We start from the raw sequence: 18,908 nt of genomic DNA, 5'->3' as shown, positions 1-18,908 counted from the left end.
GGGGCCGCGACGAACGGCGCGCTGAGGGAGCCGTGACGTGTGGGTGTGCGACGAGGGCCTGTGGGGCGGAGCACACATATTTCTTCCCTCTTGTTTTGTTTTCTTTGCGGCCAGGGCTGGCAGACACCCGCAGCGCCACACACACAGCCACACCCTGCCGCCGTGTTTTTCTTTAAGGATTTGTTTTGCTTCTCGTGTTTATTTCGTGCGGTGGCGCACCCTTCGGTGTCGGCCTCGTGGGCATTTCTCTCCCCTCCGATGATTTCTTTTTCTTTTTTTGCTGCGCTCACTCTCCCGATGGAGTGACGCGACTGCCGTCATGTCTGCGTGCTTCTCTCAGTCCCCACACACACGAGTGACTGTGCTCTGCGGGCCGCACTCACGCGCCGATGAGAGGGCTGAGGGGAGCAGCAACACGCAGATGACCCCATGAAATATAAACGATGTGCGGACACACGGAGGGTCGGACGGTTGAAGCACACGCAACCATCTTTTAATTTTCTTTTGCGGGCAAAATACATGCAGACAGTTTGGTGTGGCCACACGGCAGCCAGGCGATTTTTTTCTTATTTTACATTTGTGTGGATCAGTAATGGACGATTTCTTTTTCATTTATAATTATTTTGTGTGATGGGGTTTACATAAGACGAAGGGGACGTTTTTTGTTTTCAATAAATATTGTGTGAATTGCCGCTGCTTGGGCTGCAGTGCAGTCATGAGTTTGAGCGGTCTTCTTGTTGTTGTTTCCGTTATGCGTCTCCGCTGCACATTTTTTTGCGTCGCTCCACATACTCTGCTCCCTCTTTTCCACTTCTTTGCTTTGTGTTTCTGCAGGCACACACACACAAGATGCACGTTGCAGTGGATATGAATGCACCTTTTGTAGTGCATGCTGGCAGTTGCGTGTGGCGGCTGTTGTCTTCTTCCGTGGCCATGAGGAGGGGAGAGGGAGTGCGCAGCCCGAGTCTATTTTCCTGTGGGTGTGATGCACCGCGTGTGACTGCGCTGAGTTGGGCTCCGTGTCCCATTGATGGCGGGATGGCAGGAAATTTTGTTGCCGCGTGATGGATGGATGAGGGTTCGCTTGCTCCGTGTGCGCTGTGTGGTGGCCGCGGGGTTTTGCCATTTCCCTGGGGCTGCGGGAATGAGCTGGGGGAGATGGTGGTGGATGTCTTCTCTTCCTGCATGGTGGGTGGCTGCTGGCGTTGTGTGCCTCCCTGCGTGGATGCCGTCTCGTGGTGTGTGGACTGTGCGGCTGGGCCTGCTGCCCTCTCCTCATGTTGTCTGCTCTCTCTCGCTGTATCCGCTGTGCTCCGTCCCTCTCCCTCTCGTTCCATTCCTTTCCTTTCCGTCTCACCGATCAGCTGACTGACACCAGCGACTCCACTACGGGCGATGATGACTGCGATGGTGACGGTGCGGCTCCGTGTTGGTCCTTGTGCTCTTGTGCTGCTGCTGCTCGTCCGTGTGCGTGACGGCGACAGGAGACAATAATAATGATAACAGCCGTCCTCCCAGCCCTGAGCTAGGGAAACCGGATCCTACAAGAAACATGCCTGGTGCATTACAGCCATATGGTGGGGAGACCGGTGGGCCACAGACAGAGAGTGGGAGAGACAGCGAGGAGGGTTTGAGAAGTCAAGGACCTTCGTTGCCAAAGGAAGCAGGCACAGCCATCACTGGACAGACACGAGTTCCACCAGAGTCACTGAGTTCGGCTAGCGATAATCCAGAGCCAGCAGGTTTGGCAACTCAGTCTCCACACACACACAAGGTGCGACCGGTATGTCAGATGCACAAAATAAAAAGGAGCAGTAAAATACACGAGGCGATGAGAATCATAAGGCACAGATATCAAGTCAGAAGATCAAAATGCCAAATAGTACCACCAATAAGACTACAACAACGCTCTGGGTTAGCCGGCCACCTCAACGTGGTGCCAGGTTGCAGTACTCTTTGCTAGGGAAGAGGCTAAGCGCCTGCTGCCCATTCGTTGCACGCGGAGAGGTGCTGGACGCCGAACAAACGGGTCGGAAGGGCACCAGATGGAGCCATTTGTAGTGGTTGTCCGCTGAGCGGTTTTTCCATCCGCTGCTGAATTCCATCGGCGCTTATCAGCGCTATACATACCGTTTGCGTGCCGTATGTGACGCGCAACAACAAATGCTACCGCTAAGCGGAGACATTGAGCAGCACCCAGGCCCCATAGCAGTACTCCAGATGAACGTTTCTTGCCTCACGCCGTCAAAACTCGCAACATTAATGGCGCAAGGAGCAGACATAATAGCCATCCAGGAGACTCGGAAGTCGTCAGAGCAGATTGCCAGCATGCACACTGGAGATTATGTGCTCCATGCACAGTCGCGCATCGGCAAGGGAGGCGGTGTGGCGGTGCTTGTGCGTACGACTCTCCGCTCCAAGCGTATACCTCTCACCATCCCCCAGCATGACACCAGCCATGAAGTGGTGGTGGTCCAGGTTGCTCTGGACCAGAACCGTGATCTTATTGTAGCGAGTGACTATATGAGACCACCACCGCAAGTAACGCAATCCTTCAGGCGGTTAGTAAACTGCCTTCCAGCCTCGACGCCGCTCCTGCTGTGCGGGGATTTCAACATGCATCACCCACAGTGGGAGCCATTCCTGGAGAATTCTCCAAGCGAGGTTGCCGCAGAATTTTTAGAACTGTGCACGGATGCGGGACTCACCTTGGTTAACACCCCTGGTGAGATCACGTATGCCCGTGGCACAAGAGAACGATCCTGTATCGATCTGACATGGTCAAAGCATTTGACTGTGTCGGATTGGTCAGCCTCTGTGTCGCCGCTTAGTGATCATTATATGCTGACATTCACGCTGCATCAGGCGTTTAAGGATACCATACCTTCGGCACCTAGGATATTCCACAGTTGGGGGAAGTGCAAGTGGGATTTATTCATCAAGGAATTCGACGCACAACTTCCGGCATACGACTATAAAAAGCAGTCCACCGGCATTAAGGCTTTCACGAGAGCGCTTATAACTTCGTATCGACGACATTGCCCCCGCGGCATGCACAAGGACGGTCCCAGGCTTTGGGACGACACTCTCATGGAGGCAGAGCGGATTGCTATCGACAGCAAGGCCCGCTATCTACAGTCACCGACGCCCGACCGTGAGGCAGAAATGCAACGGACAAGGAGTCAATTCTTCCTCCTGCTCTGAGAGCGCTTGCGCAACACGTATCTACGCCGCATCAGCAAGTTAAATCCAGGCGAGCCACTCGCATGGAAATACATTTCCGGACGAAAAAAGGCATCACTTCCATCTCCCACATAAATTTTATTGGGAGATGGTCAGCACACTTACAAAACAGCAAGGAGAGCAGCGAATGCTCTCAATCGCATCTTTCTTCCATTTCACCCCTCTCACAAGGCAGTTAGGTTTTCCAAAGGCATCAACAGACGGAACACATCCTTGAACATTAATGCTTCTTCTTCTATTTTTGGACAACAGAGCAGCAACGAGTTGATCTCCACATTTACATCAGGGGTTTTGTCACTGCCCTATTGATGCACCTTTTAATCGTACGGAACTGCTTGCTGCGCTACGTAATACACCGTATGGCAAGGCCCCCGGACCGGATGAAGTCTACAGTGAGGCACTGCGACATATTTCGTCAAAGGGCCTCCGATTCCTTCTTCGCTGCATTAACCACAGCTGGACGACCGGTACGGTTCCGGTTGAGTGGAGACGCGCTACCATCGTCCCACTCTTAAAACCCGGTAAGTCGCCGGAACTGCTTGAGTCATATCGACCCATCAGCCTTACTTCCATTGTGAGTAAGGTTGCTGAGAAAATGGTACTTAAGAGATTGCTTTGGGTGTGGACGCCACACCCCCACCAGTATGCATATCGTAGTGTGCGTACCACGACGATGCAGCTGGCACACCTGATACACGAAGTGGAGCATAATAGAAATCACTATTTCCAAGTGAACCTTCCCAAGAAGAGCGGTATTGGCAATCAACTCCACTACAGACCCCATCGGACCCTGCTGGTGTTGGTTGATTTCAGCAGGGCCTTTGACTCCATAGACCATCGAGTCCTCAGTCGCTTGCTGGCTAATATTCCGGGGGTGAATTGTAGAGGGTGGCTTAGAAACTTTCTATGTGGTCGCTACGCGAAGACACGAGTTGGCCACAGACACAGCGATCGGCGTCCCATGCTGCGAGGAGTTCCTCAGGGGTCCGTGCTGGGACCGTATTTGTTCTCCCTTTACGTACACCCACTTCTCAATTTGCTGAACAGCTTTGCGGGTGTCACAGCAGACATGTATGCGGACGACCTCTCTATTATCGTTAGGGGCAGTCCCGGGAAGACGTCATTCCCACTGCCAACATGGTTCTTGGAAAACTGCATGCGTGGAGTCAGGAAAATGGCCTGGCCATTAACCCGTCAAAGTGTGAAGCTGCTTGGTTCACACTCTCCACGCACACGGAGTCAGATTATGATCGCGAAGGAAAGTGGCCGCTGGTAGTGGCTGGATGTCAAATCCCAGTCATGACCATGGGGGCATCGCGAACTACGAAGCTTCTCGGCATGGATCTCGATCCACGACTGACGCTAAATGTGGCGACCTCCAATCAATGCGCTGCCACTTCGCAACGGATATCGCAGCTACGCTGCATAGCGCACAAAGAGGCGGGACCATCTCCACATGACCTACGCACGTTCGTCATTGGATACGGTGCTTCCAAATTACGCTATGGCAGCGAGCTCATATGGGCAGTAGCGACGGATTCAGCGAAGAATGAGATGCAGAAGACTTACGCAACTCTGGCACGCATTGTCAGCGGAGAGGCTCTAGCGCTGCACAGACATCGTTCGTGGATACTTGCGACCGATGGCGGTGTCGACGTTCCCAAGTCAGCAGGGGTTGGAATACTGCTTTCATCCCTCAATTCATCGGAGATAATAGAGAAGGCCAGCATAAACTGCGGTACACGCCATGCAGCTACAGGACGGAATCCCGTGCGCTGCTTCTAGCCCTGGAGAAGCTGATTGCCCCTCGTATCCAACACAGGCGTAAAGCTCTGCTTGTGGTTACGGACAGTCAGTCTCTTCTAGCGGCTCTAAACAAGGGCCCGCTCAGTCAGACAGACTGGACGGAGGATCAGATCTGGTAGCGTCTCTTGACACTGACGTGTGCTGGCTGGTCCGTGCACCTGCAGTTTTGTTACGGACATTGTGGAGTACATGCTAACGAGCTTGCAGATCAGTATGCGACGCAGACTATGGCAACCGGACAATACACGGAGCATGGAATCGCACCTTTGTGGCATACGGATCTGCTGACATGTTTTACTGCCCAGCTCACCAACAAGTGGCGTAGTACCATTCGTCAAGACACTCATCGCTACTTGCTTTGCGGCACAAGGCCATCCGATCTCAGCGGTAAGGACCTGATCACTCAGGAAGTTCTTCACCGTCAGGAACTGGTTCACCTCGCAAGGGCAAGGTGCGGGGAATCTGAGCTCTGGGGCCGACTATACTGGGCCGTGAGAGATTGCACGAACCAATGCCGTTTCTGCAACATCTCACCGGAACAGTCTGCATATATGCGCTCTAACAACGATCCAACTGCACCGGGGACGGACACTGTTCCTCCGTCGGCGAGGGAGGAAGACGTCTCTCCAGTAAGGAGACGGACCCTCACACGCCGTCGGAAGGAGAAATGTCCGCACTGTGATTCTACATTGACGGGATTCTCGGGTCTCGTCACTCACTGTCGGTCATTTCATCCGGAACATCCTCCACCGCTTCCCGAGCTCAAATGTGATTTCTGTGACATGGTTTTCCCCACACGGAGAAGCACCGCACCGCACAGAAGTCGCTGCGCACACAACCCAGACGCCACACGGCATCGAAACAGCAGTGCCAGGCGGCGATCTCTGCTGCCGCAGGATCAGCCAGCTTCCACAAGCACGCCAATCGGCCCGCAGGAAACCTTGCACCATCTGCTTCTAGAATGTCCAGGCACCTTGGCTGTGCGCCGACGGCTGGGCATTGAACAGGACCTTCGCCTCGGAAAGTTCTCTCAATGGCAGCTGCTTCATAACAGGAAACTTTTGTTGCTGCTCGACCACCTCTTCGGCATTCAGATGGCCTTGTATAGCTAGACATGCCGGTAAGAGTAGGAAAAAAATATAATGACATCGTGACGTCCAATACCACCGATGTGCACGGGCGATGGGACTGTATCCATAGTCCTCGAGCACACGCCCCGCCACTAAGGAGCCCACAAACAGCGGTGCGTGCAGCAGCGCCACACAGACCACATCTTCTTTAAGCAAAAAAATAAAGAGAGTGGAGAAGTCTAGTTCGAAGGTGACTTGTCCCTGCCGACGGTGAGCAGCGGCGAACGTATCACCTCGTGTGTGGAAGCACCACTGTTGCTGCTTCTTTTGGGACTGTGTGTGGTTGTGGTAGTGTTCTGAGCCACGGAGTGTGGCGTTGCGACTTCTCACGGAGAATATGTGCCGCGTTCCCTGCGGGCTTTCTTTTTTTGATGTTCTTTTTAATGTTGTTTATATGGAACAATGGGAGTACCTTTTTCTTTTGTTTTACTTAATGCTCAGTTGCTGCGCACCGTCATGAGTGAATTGTTTTCCCTCTTGATTGCTTCTGTTGCCTACACGCGGTACAGGCCCCACGGCTGTGCGCTCCACGGACGACACAAAAGGAGGAGTGGAGAGACAGGCCGGATGCCGCATGAAATGTGTGGGATGTTGTGTGGGCTTGTGGAACAGTAACATTTTTTTCCTTGTGCAGGTACTGTACGCATGTACATATAAACACAGTCCTGCTTTGCTGCATGGCGTACGAAATGATGATTCTGCTGAAGTGTATTTTTTTGGAGGAGGAGACTCCTGTTGGGCACCCAACTACTTTTTTTTGTTTTGGTATTGCTTTTTTACTTCTGGTGTGCGGGTCAGTGTGCGTTCCTCTGCAGGGCTGCTGCCGTTGTTTACGGTGCGTATTTCTTTGTGACTTGTTTTTCCTTTTGTTTTCACTCTCTGTTGACGTGTTGTTAGTTTGTGCTGAAGGCTGCACGCAAGTGACAGGAGTGATGGCGATGATGACTGGCCGTGTGCTGCTGGTGTGTGCCCTCTGCGTGCTGCGGTGCGGTGCCGGCGGGGTTTATGCGAGGAACCCCGACAACAATTCACTGGGCGGCTACATGGCGTCGAGAGGGTTTGGAAGGAATAAGTCGTTTTTGTCAAACGGATCTATTAAAAACTTATCCACACCGCTTTTGCTGTCAGCATCGTTTATCTCGGCTATGCAAGCCGAAGCTCGTGAAGGAAAAGTTCCTTCTGCAAAAGTTACTGATTCACATTTAAGTGGAGCCACGGGTCGTAGTCCTGCTTTTTCCGGTCCTGATGCTGCTATTGCCCGTCCCACTGTTCCCGGTCATGTTCCTGGTGCTGCTATTCCTGGTGCTGATTTTTCCGCTCATGTTCCTGCTTTTTCCGGTCTTGGTTCTGCTGGTCCTGTTCATGGCCCTGTTTCTGGTGCTGATGCTATTCCAGGTGCTGCTGTTCATGGTCACGGTGCTGGTCCCGGTCATGGTGCTGCTGCTTTTTCCGGTCTTGGTGCTGCTGGTCCTGGTGCTATTCCTGGTCCTGCTCCTGTTCGTGGTCCTACTTTTTCTGGTCCTGATGCTAATATTTTTGGTGCTCCCGTTCCCGGTAATGGCCCTGCTGCTATTCCTGGTGCTCCCGTTCCCGGCAATGGCCCCGCTGCTATTCCTGGTGCTCCCGTTCCCGGCAATGGCCCTGATGCTATTCCTGGTGCTCCCGTTCCCGGCAATGGCCCTGCTGCTATTCCTGGTGCTCCCGTTCCCGGCAATGGCCCTGCTGCTATTCCTGGTGCTCCTGTTTCCGGTCATGGTCCTGGTGCTATTCCTGGTGCTCCCGTTCCCGGCAATGGCCCTGCTGCTATTCCTGGTGCTCCTGTTTCCGGTCATGGTCCTGGTGCTATTCCTGGTGCTCCCGTTCCCGGCAATGGCCCTGCTGCTATTCCTGGTGCTCCCGTTCCCGGTCATGGCCCTGCTGCTATTCCTGGTGCTCCTGTTTCCGGTCATGGTCCTGGTGCTATTCCTGGTGCTCCCGTTCCCGGTCATGGCCCTGGTGCTATTCCTGGTGCTCCTGTTTCCGGTCATGGTCCTGGTGCTATTCGTGGTTCTCTTCGTGGTTCTGCTGTTCCCGGTGATGATGCTGCTTTTTCCGGTCATGCCGCTGCTGTTCCCGGTCATGCTGCTGGTCCTGCGGGTGCTGGTGATGGTCCTGCTTTTTCCGGTCTTGTTCCTGCTGTTCCCGGTGCTGGCCATTCGGTTGGTGGTGGAAGTGAACCTCCGGACTCTCGCTCTGTCGTTATTTCCTCAAGTCAAGGTGGTAATGGAAAAACAGCCCCGGTCAGTGTTTCATCCGATGAGCAGATTGTATCCTCGAAAGAAGTTTTGGCACAAAAGGAAACAGGGAGTCAGGGCACCTCTTCGCCCGAAGGACAGCCAACGGTGTCGTCCAACACTGAAAAGCAAGGAAACAATTCTGCCTCAGCAGGGAGTCACAGTCTTGGCCACGACGCCGCTGGAGATGAACTCCAAGACTCTTTGGAAGGACAAAAGAAAAATGACCATTCACAAACGAACGAGACAAAAAAATCATCAGGGGGCCAAAATACAGAATCCCAAAGCAGTGGAGGAGCACTCTCGGAAGTATCCAATACAACAACGCATGGGATAAAAACTCAACAGCCAAAGAAAAATTCAGTAAATGAGAAGAACTACAGTCAAAACACGGATGCATCCCACACCACCTCCCCTCTTTTGCTTCTTCTTGTTGCATGTGCGGCTGCTGCTGCGGTGGTGGCCGCGTGAGAGTGAGGGAGAGAGAGCCGTGCACCGCCCGCACACACTCGTCCTTCTCTCTCTGTGTGTGTGTCCCCTTGCATGGACTCTCGCCCTCACCTCACCCCACGAGGCGCACACATAATGTGCCCATTGTATATATGCATGCACACCCATGCAGGCCCGTTGGTGCTCTCTTCTGCACGACACGCACCGCTGCCGTCCTGCCTGGCTGCATGGGCGGAGCACCGTAACTGTTTCTGTTTTGTTTTCATTGCATTGAGTGGGCGACCTCTCTCTCTCTCCCTGTGTGTGTGTTTTGCTTTACGGGAGCAATGAGAGAGTGTGTGCGCTGGTCGTCCCACGCTTCGGCATTTTGTTTTGTTGTAATTTTTTAAATTTTTTTCTGTTTGCTTTAAAATTTTTTGCTGGCCTTTTTTTGTTATTTATTTGAGCGTATTTTAAATTTAATTTAATGTGTGCTTCTTTCTTGTTTTAAATTTTTTTAATTTTTCTGTTCTTTTGTTTCCTAATCCCTCATCGCCACATCTCTCCTTTTCTTGCTTTTGGGGGCAATCACTATGGACGTTTTTTCTTTTTTACTCTTCCCTCTTTAATCGTTTGTTGCTGCACTCTTCCTGTGAGGGGTGCCGTGTATTTCCGCCCAACTGCTCCGCTCGCACACCCACCGACACGCTCATGACGACGGCCCTGTGCGCCTCGCCTGCTGCACGCATGAGGAGGGGCCGCGACGAACGGCGCGCTGAGGGAGCCGTGACGTGTGGGCGTGCGACGAGGGCCTGTGGGGCGGAGCACACATTTATTCCCTCTTATTTTGTTTTCTTTGCGGCCAGGGCGGGCAGACACCCGCAGCGCCACACACACAGTCACACCCTGCCGCCGTGTTTTTCTTTAAGGATTTGTTCTGTTTTTTGTTTTTGCGGATGGGTTTTTGCTGCCACCGTGTGTGATTGTTGAGGTTGGGGCCGTACCGCATTTGTCGCTGCTCTCCAGTTGTGCCTGTTGCTGTGTTGATTTGCCTCCCTGTGCTCCTCTTCTCTTCTGCTCCTCCAGCACACACACATACTTAGTTGCACAGTGCTCTGCAGGAATTTCTTGGCGACGGTGCCACGATGGCCTTCTCTGGCAATGACAGTCGCTGTGCTCTTGGCACACACACACTTACTTAGTCGCACGGCGCTCTGCAGGAATGTCTTGGCGACGGTGGGACGTTGGCCTGCATCCCGTGCTGAAATGATGACGCGGCTGTGCGATGCCTGCCATTTGTGACGTTGCCTGCTCTTGGGATCATTCTTTTCCCCTCTTTGGTTTTACTTTGCTGGTTGCAGGCGTTGCTCGGTGTGTGCTGACGCGTGACGGACGGTGCCACGATGGCCTTCTCTGGAGGTGACGGTCACTGTGCTCTCGGCACACATCCACAAGACTCTTTATTGTCTCTCTGTGCGAGTGATTGCAGCAGGGCATTGCTGCGAGCGTGCCGGTGAAGTGGCCTTCGTGGTGCGCCACACCTTTCCGTGCGAGCGCCTGTCGCTACTGGAACCAACTGCCTGGAGGCCACTGCCTTCCGCGTGTGCCCACCGGCCAGCCCCAGCATGTACGTGGTGAACCTCTGCGGCCTTTCCCCGGCAATTGCTCACGCTGCTCACTTTGCGAGCAACATTCATCGCCTTGGCCCCGCTGCGGTTATTTGCGACCTGAATTCACACCATGAGCTGCGGGACGGTCGCTCACCATCCACGACGGCAGGAGAGGGCCTCGCCACCATCCCAAGCGGCATGGAGATTGAGCTTTCTGACGTCCCGGCACAGGCAACTCGGATCAGCGGCTGCAGCGTCTCATTTACCAATTTGAATGCACAAAGCGTACTGCGTTTCTTCCACTGGACGTTCACCCGCTTACATGGTCTCGGACCACCATCTGCCATCCCACACTGCAGGGACGGAGGACGGCATCCCACGACAGGCAGGCATGCTGCCACAACGGAAACATGTCGCCGTTGCCCTGCGTGAAGCTGACTGTGATGCTTCCACCTCGGCGTGTGAAACACCTCTGGCTACTGTAATCACATGGTTGGAAATGCACTGAGGCACCGCACGAGTGGCAGCCGTGACAGTCCCACATGTATCACGACGGACTGAATGGAGCAGGCCGAGTGTGTTGCAACGGCAGCCTGCCTCGAGCTGAAGTGCTCCGCAAATGGGAGGACCGCAATCATGCCCTTCGCGGTGTTTTCTCCATGCTGCCAGAGGCCCGTGCGAAACAGCTTGTTTTCTTGTGGAGCCCAGGCCTGTGATGCTCCGAGACATGGAGGCACTATGTCCCTGCCCTCTGGGATCGGCTGTGTTGCGGTACTGTTGGGACCGCGTCTGTGCGCTGCCTCCGCCGTAACCTCTTCCAGACGTGAGCACCGCCACTCCTTGCCGAGCAGCAAGCGGCTGATGGACGTCCTCCTGCCCACTCCTCGGCAGACCGGCACGCGCCCTGCGGATCACAAGCAACCCTCTGTGTTGGTGGTGCCGTCACTTCCTCACACTGAAGAGGCAGGACCACCCCGACCTCCTCCGGAACCTCCACCTGGCGTGTCCACGGCACCTCCTCGTAGAACGACGAGCAGCGGATCAACGTCGCCCTGCCCAAGCTGCTGCAGCGTCTTCTCGTCCGCCCACAGTATGAAGGCACACGCCCGACGCACTAACTCTGAAACTCCAATCGTTGCGGAAGGCCTCACATGTGGATTCTGCGACAGCACCACGGTCTCCCCAACAAGTGCCTCACGCGCAGTTCATTACCGAAAATGTCAAGCGTATCAACGAGCAAAAAACGGACAACGCACCTCTGCAAGCTCCAATGACAGCCGTAGCCCTTCAGCCACTCCTCTGCTGCAACCCCACCAGCCGCTGAGCCCCCGACAATGCACGGGAAGGCCCTGCCGCACACGCTGTGGGAATGCCGCCGTCCTCGACAACTGAGTATCCGACTGTTTGGGAGCACACCCTCTCGCACGACAGCACCGTTCAAGACGGAAAAACTGTCCACATCGCTACGGACAGTCCTCGGCCTATCAACGAACAGTGGCAGCAAAGTATAACGAAACAAATACTTCCCTTTTCTCAGCATAGAAAAACGTCACCTTCACACTCGCAATTGCCACCAATGAATTCATTGCGCAATACCGCTCTGAGCTGCAATGCTTCCTGGTGCCATCCGGGTCCCTTGTCGACACATTGATGCGGGTGGGCGCCCATCCATTCCTCCCAATGACGGTGTATGTCTGCGACGCACCCTCAGATCCAAAAGGCACGTCCCTCACCACAGCCGCGATCGACTTTGCCCTGTCGGCACGCATCGCCTTGTCAGAGGAGCAGGAGTACGTCAGGCTGGCAGCAAGGCAACCGCCGGCACAACACATCACAAACAGAAGCACCAGCAGCACTGCAAACCGTGGGGTGACGTGGATCAACTGAAACATGCCGTACGTGAAGGAAGACCCTTCATGGTTTGAAAAGAATAACAAATACTGACAATATCTCAAAGGGAAAAAAAAATGAAATAAAAGAATTTAGGCGTACACAATCAAAAAAAAACACCAATTCAAAAACAAGAAGTAATGGGTGCACTCAACAAAAAACAATGAAAAACAAAAAGCCGAAGCGTGGGACGACCAGCGCACACACTCTCATTGCTCCCGTAAAGCAAAACACACACACACAGAGGGAGAGAGAGAGAGGTCGCCCACTCAATGCAATGGAAACAAAACAGAAACAGTTACGGTGCTCCGCCCATGCAGCCAGGCAGGACGGCAGCGGTGCGTGTCGTGCAAAAGAGAGCACCAACGGGCCTGCATGGGTGTGCATGCATATATACAATGGGCACATTATTGTGTGTGTCTCGTGGGGTGAGGTGAGGGCGAGAGTCCATGCAAGGGGACACACACACAGAGAGAGAAGGACGAGTGTGTGTGCGGGCGGTGCACGGCTCTCTCTCCCTCACTCTCACGCGGCCACCACCGCAGCAGCAGCCGCACACGCAACAACAAGAAGAAGCAAAAGAGGGGAGGTGGTGTGGGAGACCGCGGTGCTGTCGTCGCCGTTGCCAGGCGTCGTCGTGACAGTTTTTATGCCCACAACTTGGAGTGTTGTTTCATTGGGATTATTATCTTTATTCTCATCCGTTTTTCCTTCGGTCCCTGCGACATCTGATTCCGTTGTAATGTTCGGAATATCTTCTCCAGTGCCCTTTTCCGTTTTGTTGTTAGCATTATCACTGGCATCCGGGGGTGTTGTTGTGGTTGATTCGGCCTGACCGTTAGATGCTTCATTATGGTCGGTGTCTGCGATAGGGACAATGCCCCCTTCTGCCGAATTCTTGGCTGGCTCCATGCTCACCGAGCCTTCGTCTGAATTTGGCACACGCACGTCCTTTGCCTTGTCGGGTGATCCTTCCACTGGCGGTGATGCTGGTATTCCTGTTGGTTTTGGGTCTGAATCCTCCGGTGGTGAGCCCGGTGCCTCTTCCGATTGTTTTTCCAATTCTTCTTCGTTTCTCAGTCCTTCTGGAACTGATACTCCCACTGTAGCTCCCGCACCAGGCGAAGGTTCGGTTTGCGGTTTTGGGCATTTATCGGCATCATTTGATTTTCCAGCGTACTCTTTGCAAATACCCTCAACTTGAGAGTCATCAGTTTCCTTGAGACCCTTACCGTACACAATGTTGCAAAGCTCCCTCATCGCATCATATACACAACAGTTCACAGCTGACTCATTCAACTTCCCATTCTTCGTATTGTCCATCTCACATTCGTTCTTCAGCAGTTCATGCCACTTTGAAAGCAAATACTCAACCGCACTGCCATCGGCACCGCCAGCATCATCGGCCGCAATTCCAAAAAAACGCACCACAGCACGCAGAGGGCACACACCAGCAGCACACGGCCAGTCATCATCATCGCCATCACTCCTGTCACTTGCGTGTAGCCTTCAGCACAAACTAACAACACGTCAACGCAGAGCAAAATGAAAGCAACAAGAGAGACAAGTCACACAACCACCGCACAGTAAAAAACATCAGCAGCAGCAGCACGCATTTCATGAGAAATATTAAACCAATAAAAGTAAAAAAATAAACAACGCCCTGCAATAATTTAAAAAGAAAAACACAAAAAGCAATTAAAAACAAAACTAAAGTAAAAAATCAGCGATAAGAAAAACAGTAAAAACACACAGAACAAAAATTTCACCCAAATGGCTCCAGTGCGCATGCACAAGCACAAAAACATGCATCTACGCAAACAGTCGTGTGCGTGTCGTGCATGTGAGCGTGTCTGGGATGCATTCAACGTGACGGATGCGGGGAACAACGCGGAGCACACAGCAGGCAGAAACAAGTAAGGCAAAACAGAATCATAATTACTTTTATACTTCGGACCACAGTAGAAGCGCACAAATTCCCGCGGTTGAGTGCTGGCACTCACAGCCCGCACACACCTCTTCAGCCCAGAGTGGTATACACCATCGCGGATACGGCGAGCAGCAGCGAGGCACACACCCACGCAGAGCTGCTGAGGCTGCCGTCGATTTCGCGAAGACGTGACGGTGCGCGGGTTGTCGTCGTGGTTGGCGCCTCTGCAGTCGTAGTACTTGGTGCCTCCGGGGCAATGGTCGTCTTGGTTGTGGTTGGTGCATGTGTTGTGGTGGTCGTTGTGGTTGTCGTGGCGGTCTCAGCAGAAGCATCAACCGGATTAGCCGATGGTGCAGGGGAAAGTGGACTCGTGCTACTTTCTGGTCCTGGCGTACTGTCCGTACCTTTCTCGCGCACCTTATCGATCGCGTTACTTAGTTTCGGTTCTGGAGCTTTCACACCTGGACCCTTTCCGCCAGCTATTCCATCCTCCGTATCGGACCGCTCACTTGACGACCGTAGATGACCACCTCCCCAACTGGTTTCACTGTCTTAATTTCCCCTCGACCGGGGCCTTCTTCAGCCTTAATTAACTCTTGAATCATCTCGGTGTCTGACGCACACACGGACGGGCAGCAGCACAGGGCAAGCACCAACAGGGCGCACAGCAGACGGCACGCCATCATCATCGTGAGTGTGGTCGTTCAGTGGTGTGGAGCTGATCCGCACAGTGAGGGACATGGAGAGCAACAGGGGAGACGAGAGGTGCGGCAGACACACACAGAGGGCACACCACACGAGGAGAGGGCAGCAGCCAGGCATGCACCGTACGCCGCACACCACGCACAACACACACACTCCAATCCACGGCAACAGGCACACACACACAGCCCTGCCGCAACAACAACACACAGATGGAAGAGGGAGAAGCAAACAGGAGCGGCACACAAGGCTCCACCGCATGTACACACGGCGAGAGCGGTCCGTCGTGTCGGCACCCCTCACGGAGGGTACGCACACACACAAGAGAAGGTGCAGCGCACACAGCAACACAAAAGCAAAGTAACACTAAAAAGGAAAAGATCCCCACACACCACTTGGTTTGTTGGCCCACGGCAACTGCAGCCAACATTCATCGCAAAGCAACTTGTTATCCTGTTTTTGCTGTATGCTGTTACAATAACGAGTGAGTAGCGCAAGGGCCGTCCGTACAAAAGTGGCAAGCATTCCGTCCGAAACGTGCCGTCGTGCGGGCTGGGACACTCCCAAACACTCGCATTCCCAATTGCCAACGATGGGGGCATTCCCGCAGTGGATGAAGCGAATTCTTTCGTGGTCCATCTTGAGTACCCGCGGTTGTGCTTCCTGCGTGTCTTGCATGCCGGCATGCTTGGCGCTTTCTGTGGCGACCTGTGCGCGAGGCGCCTGTTAAGAAGACGCTGGCACCATTGTGGCATCCGCATGGGAGGCCTTCGCAAACTATCGGAACGCCAGGCCGAGCACGTCGGGCGTGTGCCTTCATACTGTGGACGGACGAGCGCACTCTGCGGCAGGTTGGGCAGGAGATCTTCAATCCGCCGCTCGCTGGTCGGCAAGGATTTGCGGTGCTCACGTCAGGAAGAGGTTCTGGCGGAGGCAGCGGCGGGCCGGTCTCTTCGGTGGGGGAGGGACGGCACCACCGAGACAGAGGGTTATTTGTGATACGAAGGGCACGCGCAGGCCTGTCGAGGAGTGGGCGGGAGTCGCATCGTGCCTTTACGCAGTGCCGCCACTCGGGGCACGATGTCCGGGTTGTGTCAGGAATAGAGTCCCCGCCACACCGACAGGCGCCTCTCATGCGGTGTACGCGCCTTTCCTTTTTCCTCTGGGCATCCCTTCAGTACGGTCACCTGACTGCAGCGAGGAAGTCCACGTGCCAGATTGGGCTGTCCTCCTGCGGGAGGGATCGTGCAATCATGGCTTGTTCGTCAGCGGCCTCATTGCGTGGGATACCGCAGTGCGATGGAGAGAACTTGAAGTCTACATAGCGACCTCGCTGTATCAAGGAGAGCAGCATAATCCAACTATCTTCAGTGACGTAGTCTCGCATGGCCAGTGGGACGACGCGGAGTGCCTCAGTTCTCGACGGGAGTCCGTTGCCACCAGGATTCGTGTGGGCGATTGGGATGTTTCCAAGCAAAAAGGTATGAGATGCCTAATGCCATTTTCAGTGGCAAGGCACTCTGCTCTATATGAGCATGCGAGCCTGCCAGCTGCTGCACGATGGACCTCCACAGGGAGATCGGTTGTCGTGGTGGAGCCATACAATAGTGCAGCGGATCCAGATGCAAGCTCAGCGAGAGATGAAGAAACGTCTGTCCATAATTCAAAATCATACGCTCCCAGAGAGGAGTAAATAGAATCAAGAGCCGTGCGCTTGACGTCGTCAGAGGCGTCTTGGGCAAAGCGTGGCTGATTAAATTCCACGTTATTGCAGCTCACAGTGTCCCAGAGGAAAATTCGATGTTGAGTAGGAGGAGCACGATTGTGGCTGTGGGGTGTCCCAATAATATTACATACGCGGCGTAATCCATTAATAACAGCATCCTCGGAAGCGGGATTGATGTCGCCAATTTATTATGCATGGATGGCGGCATAGGTTCCGAGTAGATAGGGAACGCACGTCCTCAATACATCGGAGAAGTGTGAGGCGTTTGTGTTGTGTGGGTGCGCGGAACCCAATGCTTCTCCGCAGCGGTGCTGGATTGGCGGTCAGGTGGACAGAAGTATTTTCCTTTGATGCGCGTGGACCAAGCGATGCAGCGCAGCTGCCGCAGTGCCGCACTCCCAGGCCGTGGAGGTGAACGGGGACCGGACACGGTGTGATTGCCTCGCCGTCGTGCAACGCACTGTGGACGCACCCAACCAGAAAGTATCGCGTGGTGTGCCGGGACGCACCAGCCTCTGCACCCAGCCGCAACTGATGGCGGCGTGGCACGGTCCGCATCGCAGTCCAACTAAAGCATTGTTTTTTCATTTGCATTTTGGTGTGTGACGAAGGCGCGTAGGAGATTCCCGATCTGGTGGGAGACTTGCGATTCTGAAGAATGCGTTGCAGTTGCACAGCGTCGTTTTGAGGAGAAGGTGAGAGGCTGAGGGCATGAGGACTGAATTCATTTGAGTGGCAGCATTCCGTTGACTTGCGGACAGTCGTGGCACCCTTTTGGGGTTTGGCGGCTCGTCTCTTTTGCTTGCTTCCCACTGCAGCACGTGGATAACACCGATCCGAGGAACATTTGTCTGACCGCGTGTGGGCTGCTGCCGTGCGTGGTGCATGGAATATTTGATTGTGTGAGGAGGTGCATTGGGGTGACGAACACTTCTGTTTGGCGTGTCGCGGTGTGTCGGAATGATGTTCGGAAATCATGTGGAGGGTGTTGTTTGTGATTTGTGTTTCTTCTCTGGTGGAGCCGACATGTGTGCGGGGTTGTGGCATTGCTGGCTGACAGTTCCACGTCACTTTTTAGCATTCCCGGATGTGCTGAGGAATGACGGCTGGCGACCAGCGTGTTGGTGCTGCTGGTGGGAATAAGTACATCGGGAATAGGCTATTTTCTCTTTTCATGCTGGATCCGATGAACTGGCACGAGGGCACCGGCTGCAGGCTGCCTGCCAGCACGTGTGAGCAGCGGATCCATGCACACACCGACGCTCATCGCAAGAGCGTGTGCGATCACAGTGGCCTTTTGTGGCGTGCTTTTGTGGGCGTCAGCCCATCGAGGAATGTGTGAACCAAACGGCTGACTGAGCACGAGGAAAATAAGTGCGTGTACTGTGCCGTGTTTCGGCGTCGATGGCAGAGCGGCAGGAAGCCCGTGCTGGCAACAGATCTTTGCGTCGCGAGGGATGTCGGTGTTGATTTTGGATTGTCGAGGGAGAAATGATTTTGCTGCTGCCCGTGTGTGTGGCCACTCCGGCAGAGGGCGGAGACAAAAGGGAGGGATGCAGGCGCTGCGTGTGTGTGTGCGGGTGCCATGCAACAACGTCACAACAAACATGCTGCGACTCGGTGACCCTCACATCACTGTGGTCCTCACGAACAGCCCAGGCACGGCCCACACCGATGCACTTAGTGGACGGAGTGAGGCATCTTTTGAGGCGCTGCAGGGAACAGGATGTGTTGACGCAGCCACGACGTGCATGGAGCGTCACGATGGCACAGTCGGCAGTGGCTGGTGGAATATTTACTTCTCGGAGGCAACAGAGAGAGAGGTAGAGAGAGCTGCTCCTGCTGCTGGCGTCATTGCTGCCTTTTGTGGCCTCCCATGCCGATTATTGTCTGTCCGCTGATTATGGGTGGCATGCCTCCACTAGTGACGTCGTCTGCAGGCATTTCACAGCACCAGTGAAACACACATCACGTCGCATGCTTTGGCTGTGGATGTGGTGTTGTGAATGCAGCCGGCATTATTTTGCCCGACTCCTTTTCACTGCCTTGCGACAAATAGACGCGTCGCCGCCGAGTCATTCACTGCAGCTCCGTGTGTTGTACTGCCAGCACAATACTCTCCTGCTGTCTGACGCCTGGCTGACGGTGAAACACCACAGCGTTGGGGAA

At 54.1% G+C, this 18,908-nt stretch overlaps 4 protein-coding genes and 2 pseudogenes across 4 annotated transcripts, besides 15 other annotated features; 2 read left to right on the top strand and 4 right to left on the bottom strand.

Moving 5' to 3' along the window:
• Positions 1–10,006: part of a sequence feature (areas not merged during assembly with more than two copies in the genome that could not be assigned to a particular haplotype) that runs on past the window's edge.
• Positions 1,909–6,187: a mobile genetic element.
• On the top strand, positions 7,112–8,923 carry Tc00.1047053511451.59 (mucin-associated surface protein (MASP), putative; the record flags this gene model as incomplete). Its single annotated transcript, XM_807680.1, has 1 exon — positions 7,112–8,923. The coding sequence occupies one exon, from the start codon at positions 7,112–7,114 to the stop codon at positions 8,921–8,923; it is 1,812 nt and encodes a 603-aa protein (XP_812773.1).
• Positions 7,548–7,723: a microsatellite.
• Positions 7,977–8,152: a microsatellite.
• Positions 8,241–8,369: a microsatellite.
• Positions 9,387–9,407: a sequence feature (AT_rich).
• Positions 10,007–10,370: a sequence feature (areas merged during assembly that could not be assigned to a particular haplotype. This can correspond to areas where the two haplotypes were merged or to regions with more than two copies in the genome that were merged during assembly.).
• Positions 10,371–10,386: a sequence feature (haploid, non-Esmeraldo-like haplotype).
• Positions 10,387–14,335: a sequence feature (areas not merged during assembly with more than two copies in the genome that could not be assigned to a particular haplotype).
• Positions 11,053–11,883, top strand: Tc00.1047053511451.51 (uncharacterized protein; the record flags this gene model as incomplete). Its single annotated transcript, XM_807681.1, has 1 exon — positions 11,053–11,883. One exon carries the CDS (start codon positions 11,053–11,055, stop codon positions 11,881–11,883), a length of 831 nt encoding a protein of 276 aa, XP_812774.1.
• Positions 11,976–12,383, bottom strand: Tc00.1047053511451.40 (surface protease GP63, putative; the record flags this gene model as incomplete). Its single annotated transcript, XM_807677.1, has 1 exon — positions 11,976–12,383. The coding sequence occupies one exon, from the start codon at positions 12,381–12,383 to the stop codon at positions 11,976–11,978; it is 408 nt and encodes a 135-aa protein (XP_812770.1).
• On the bottom strand, positions 12,907–13,866 carry Tc00.1047053511451.30 (annotated as a pseudogene).
• Positions 14,056–14,145: a sequence feature (T-rich).
• Positions 14,336–14,612: a sequence feature (heterozygous, non-Esmeraldo-like haplotype).
• Positions 14,401–15,000, bottom strand: Tc00.1047053511451.20 (annotated as a pseudogene).
• Positions 14,613–15,090: a sequence feature (areas merged during assembly that could not be assigned to a particular haplotype. This can correspond to areas where the two haplotypes were merged or to regions with more than two copies in the genome that were merged during assembly.).
• Positions 15,091–15,453: a sequence feature (heterozygous, Esmeraldo-like haplotype).
• Positions 15,454–17,302: a sequence feature (areas not merged during assembly with more than two copies in the genome that could not be assigned to a particular haplotype).
• Positions 17,303–18,908: a sequence feature (areas merged during assembly that could not be assigned to a particular haplotype. This can correspond to areas where the two haplotypes were merged or to regions with more than two copies in the genome that were merged during assembly.).
• On the bottom strand, positions 17,899–18,348 carry Tc00.1047053511451.10 (uncharacterized protein; the record flags this gene model as incomplete). Its single annotated transcript, XM_807676.1, has 1 exon — positions 17,899–18,348. One exon carries the CDS (start codon positions 18,346–18,348, stop codon positions 17,899–17,901), a length of 450 nt encoding a protein of 149 aa, XP_812769.1.

The sequence above is a fragment of the Trypanosoma cruzi genome, genomic scaffold (genome assembly GCF_000209065.1).
Source record: "Trypanosoma cruzi strain CL Brener 1047053517125 genomic scaffold, whole genome shotgun sequence".
NCBI lineage: Eukaryota > Euglenozoa > Kinetoplastea > Trypanosomatida > Trypanosomatidae > Trypanosoma > Trypanosoma cruzi.
The sequence above is the reverse complement of the archived record's forward strand: the minus strand, read 5'-3'. Positions and strand labels throughout refer to the sequence as shown.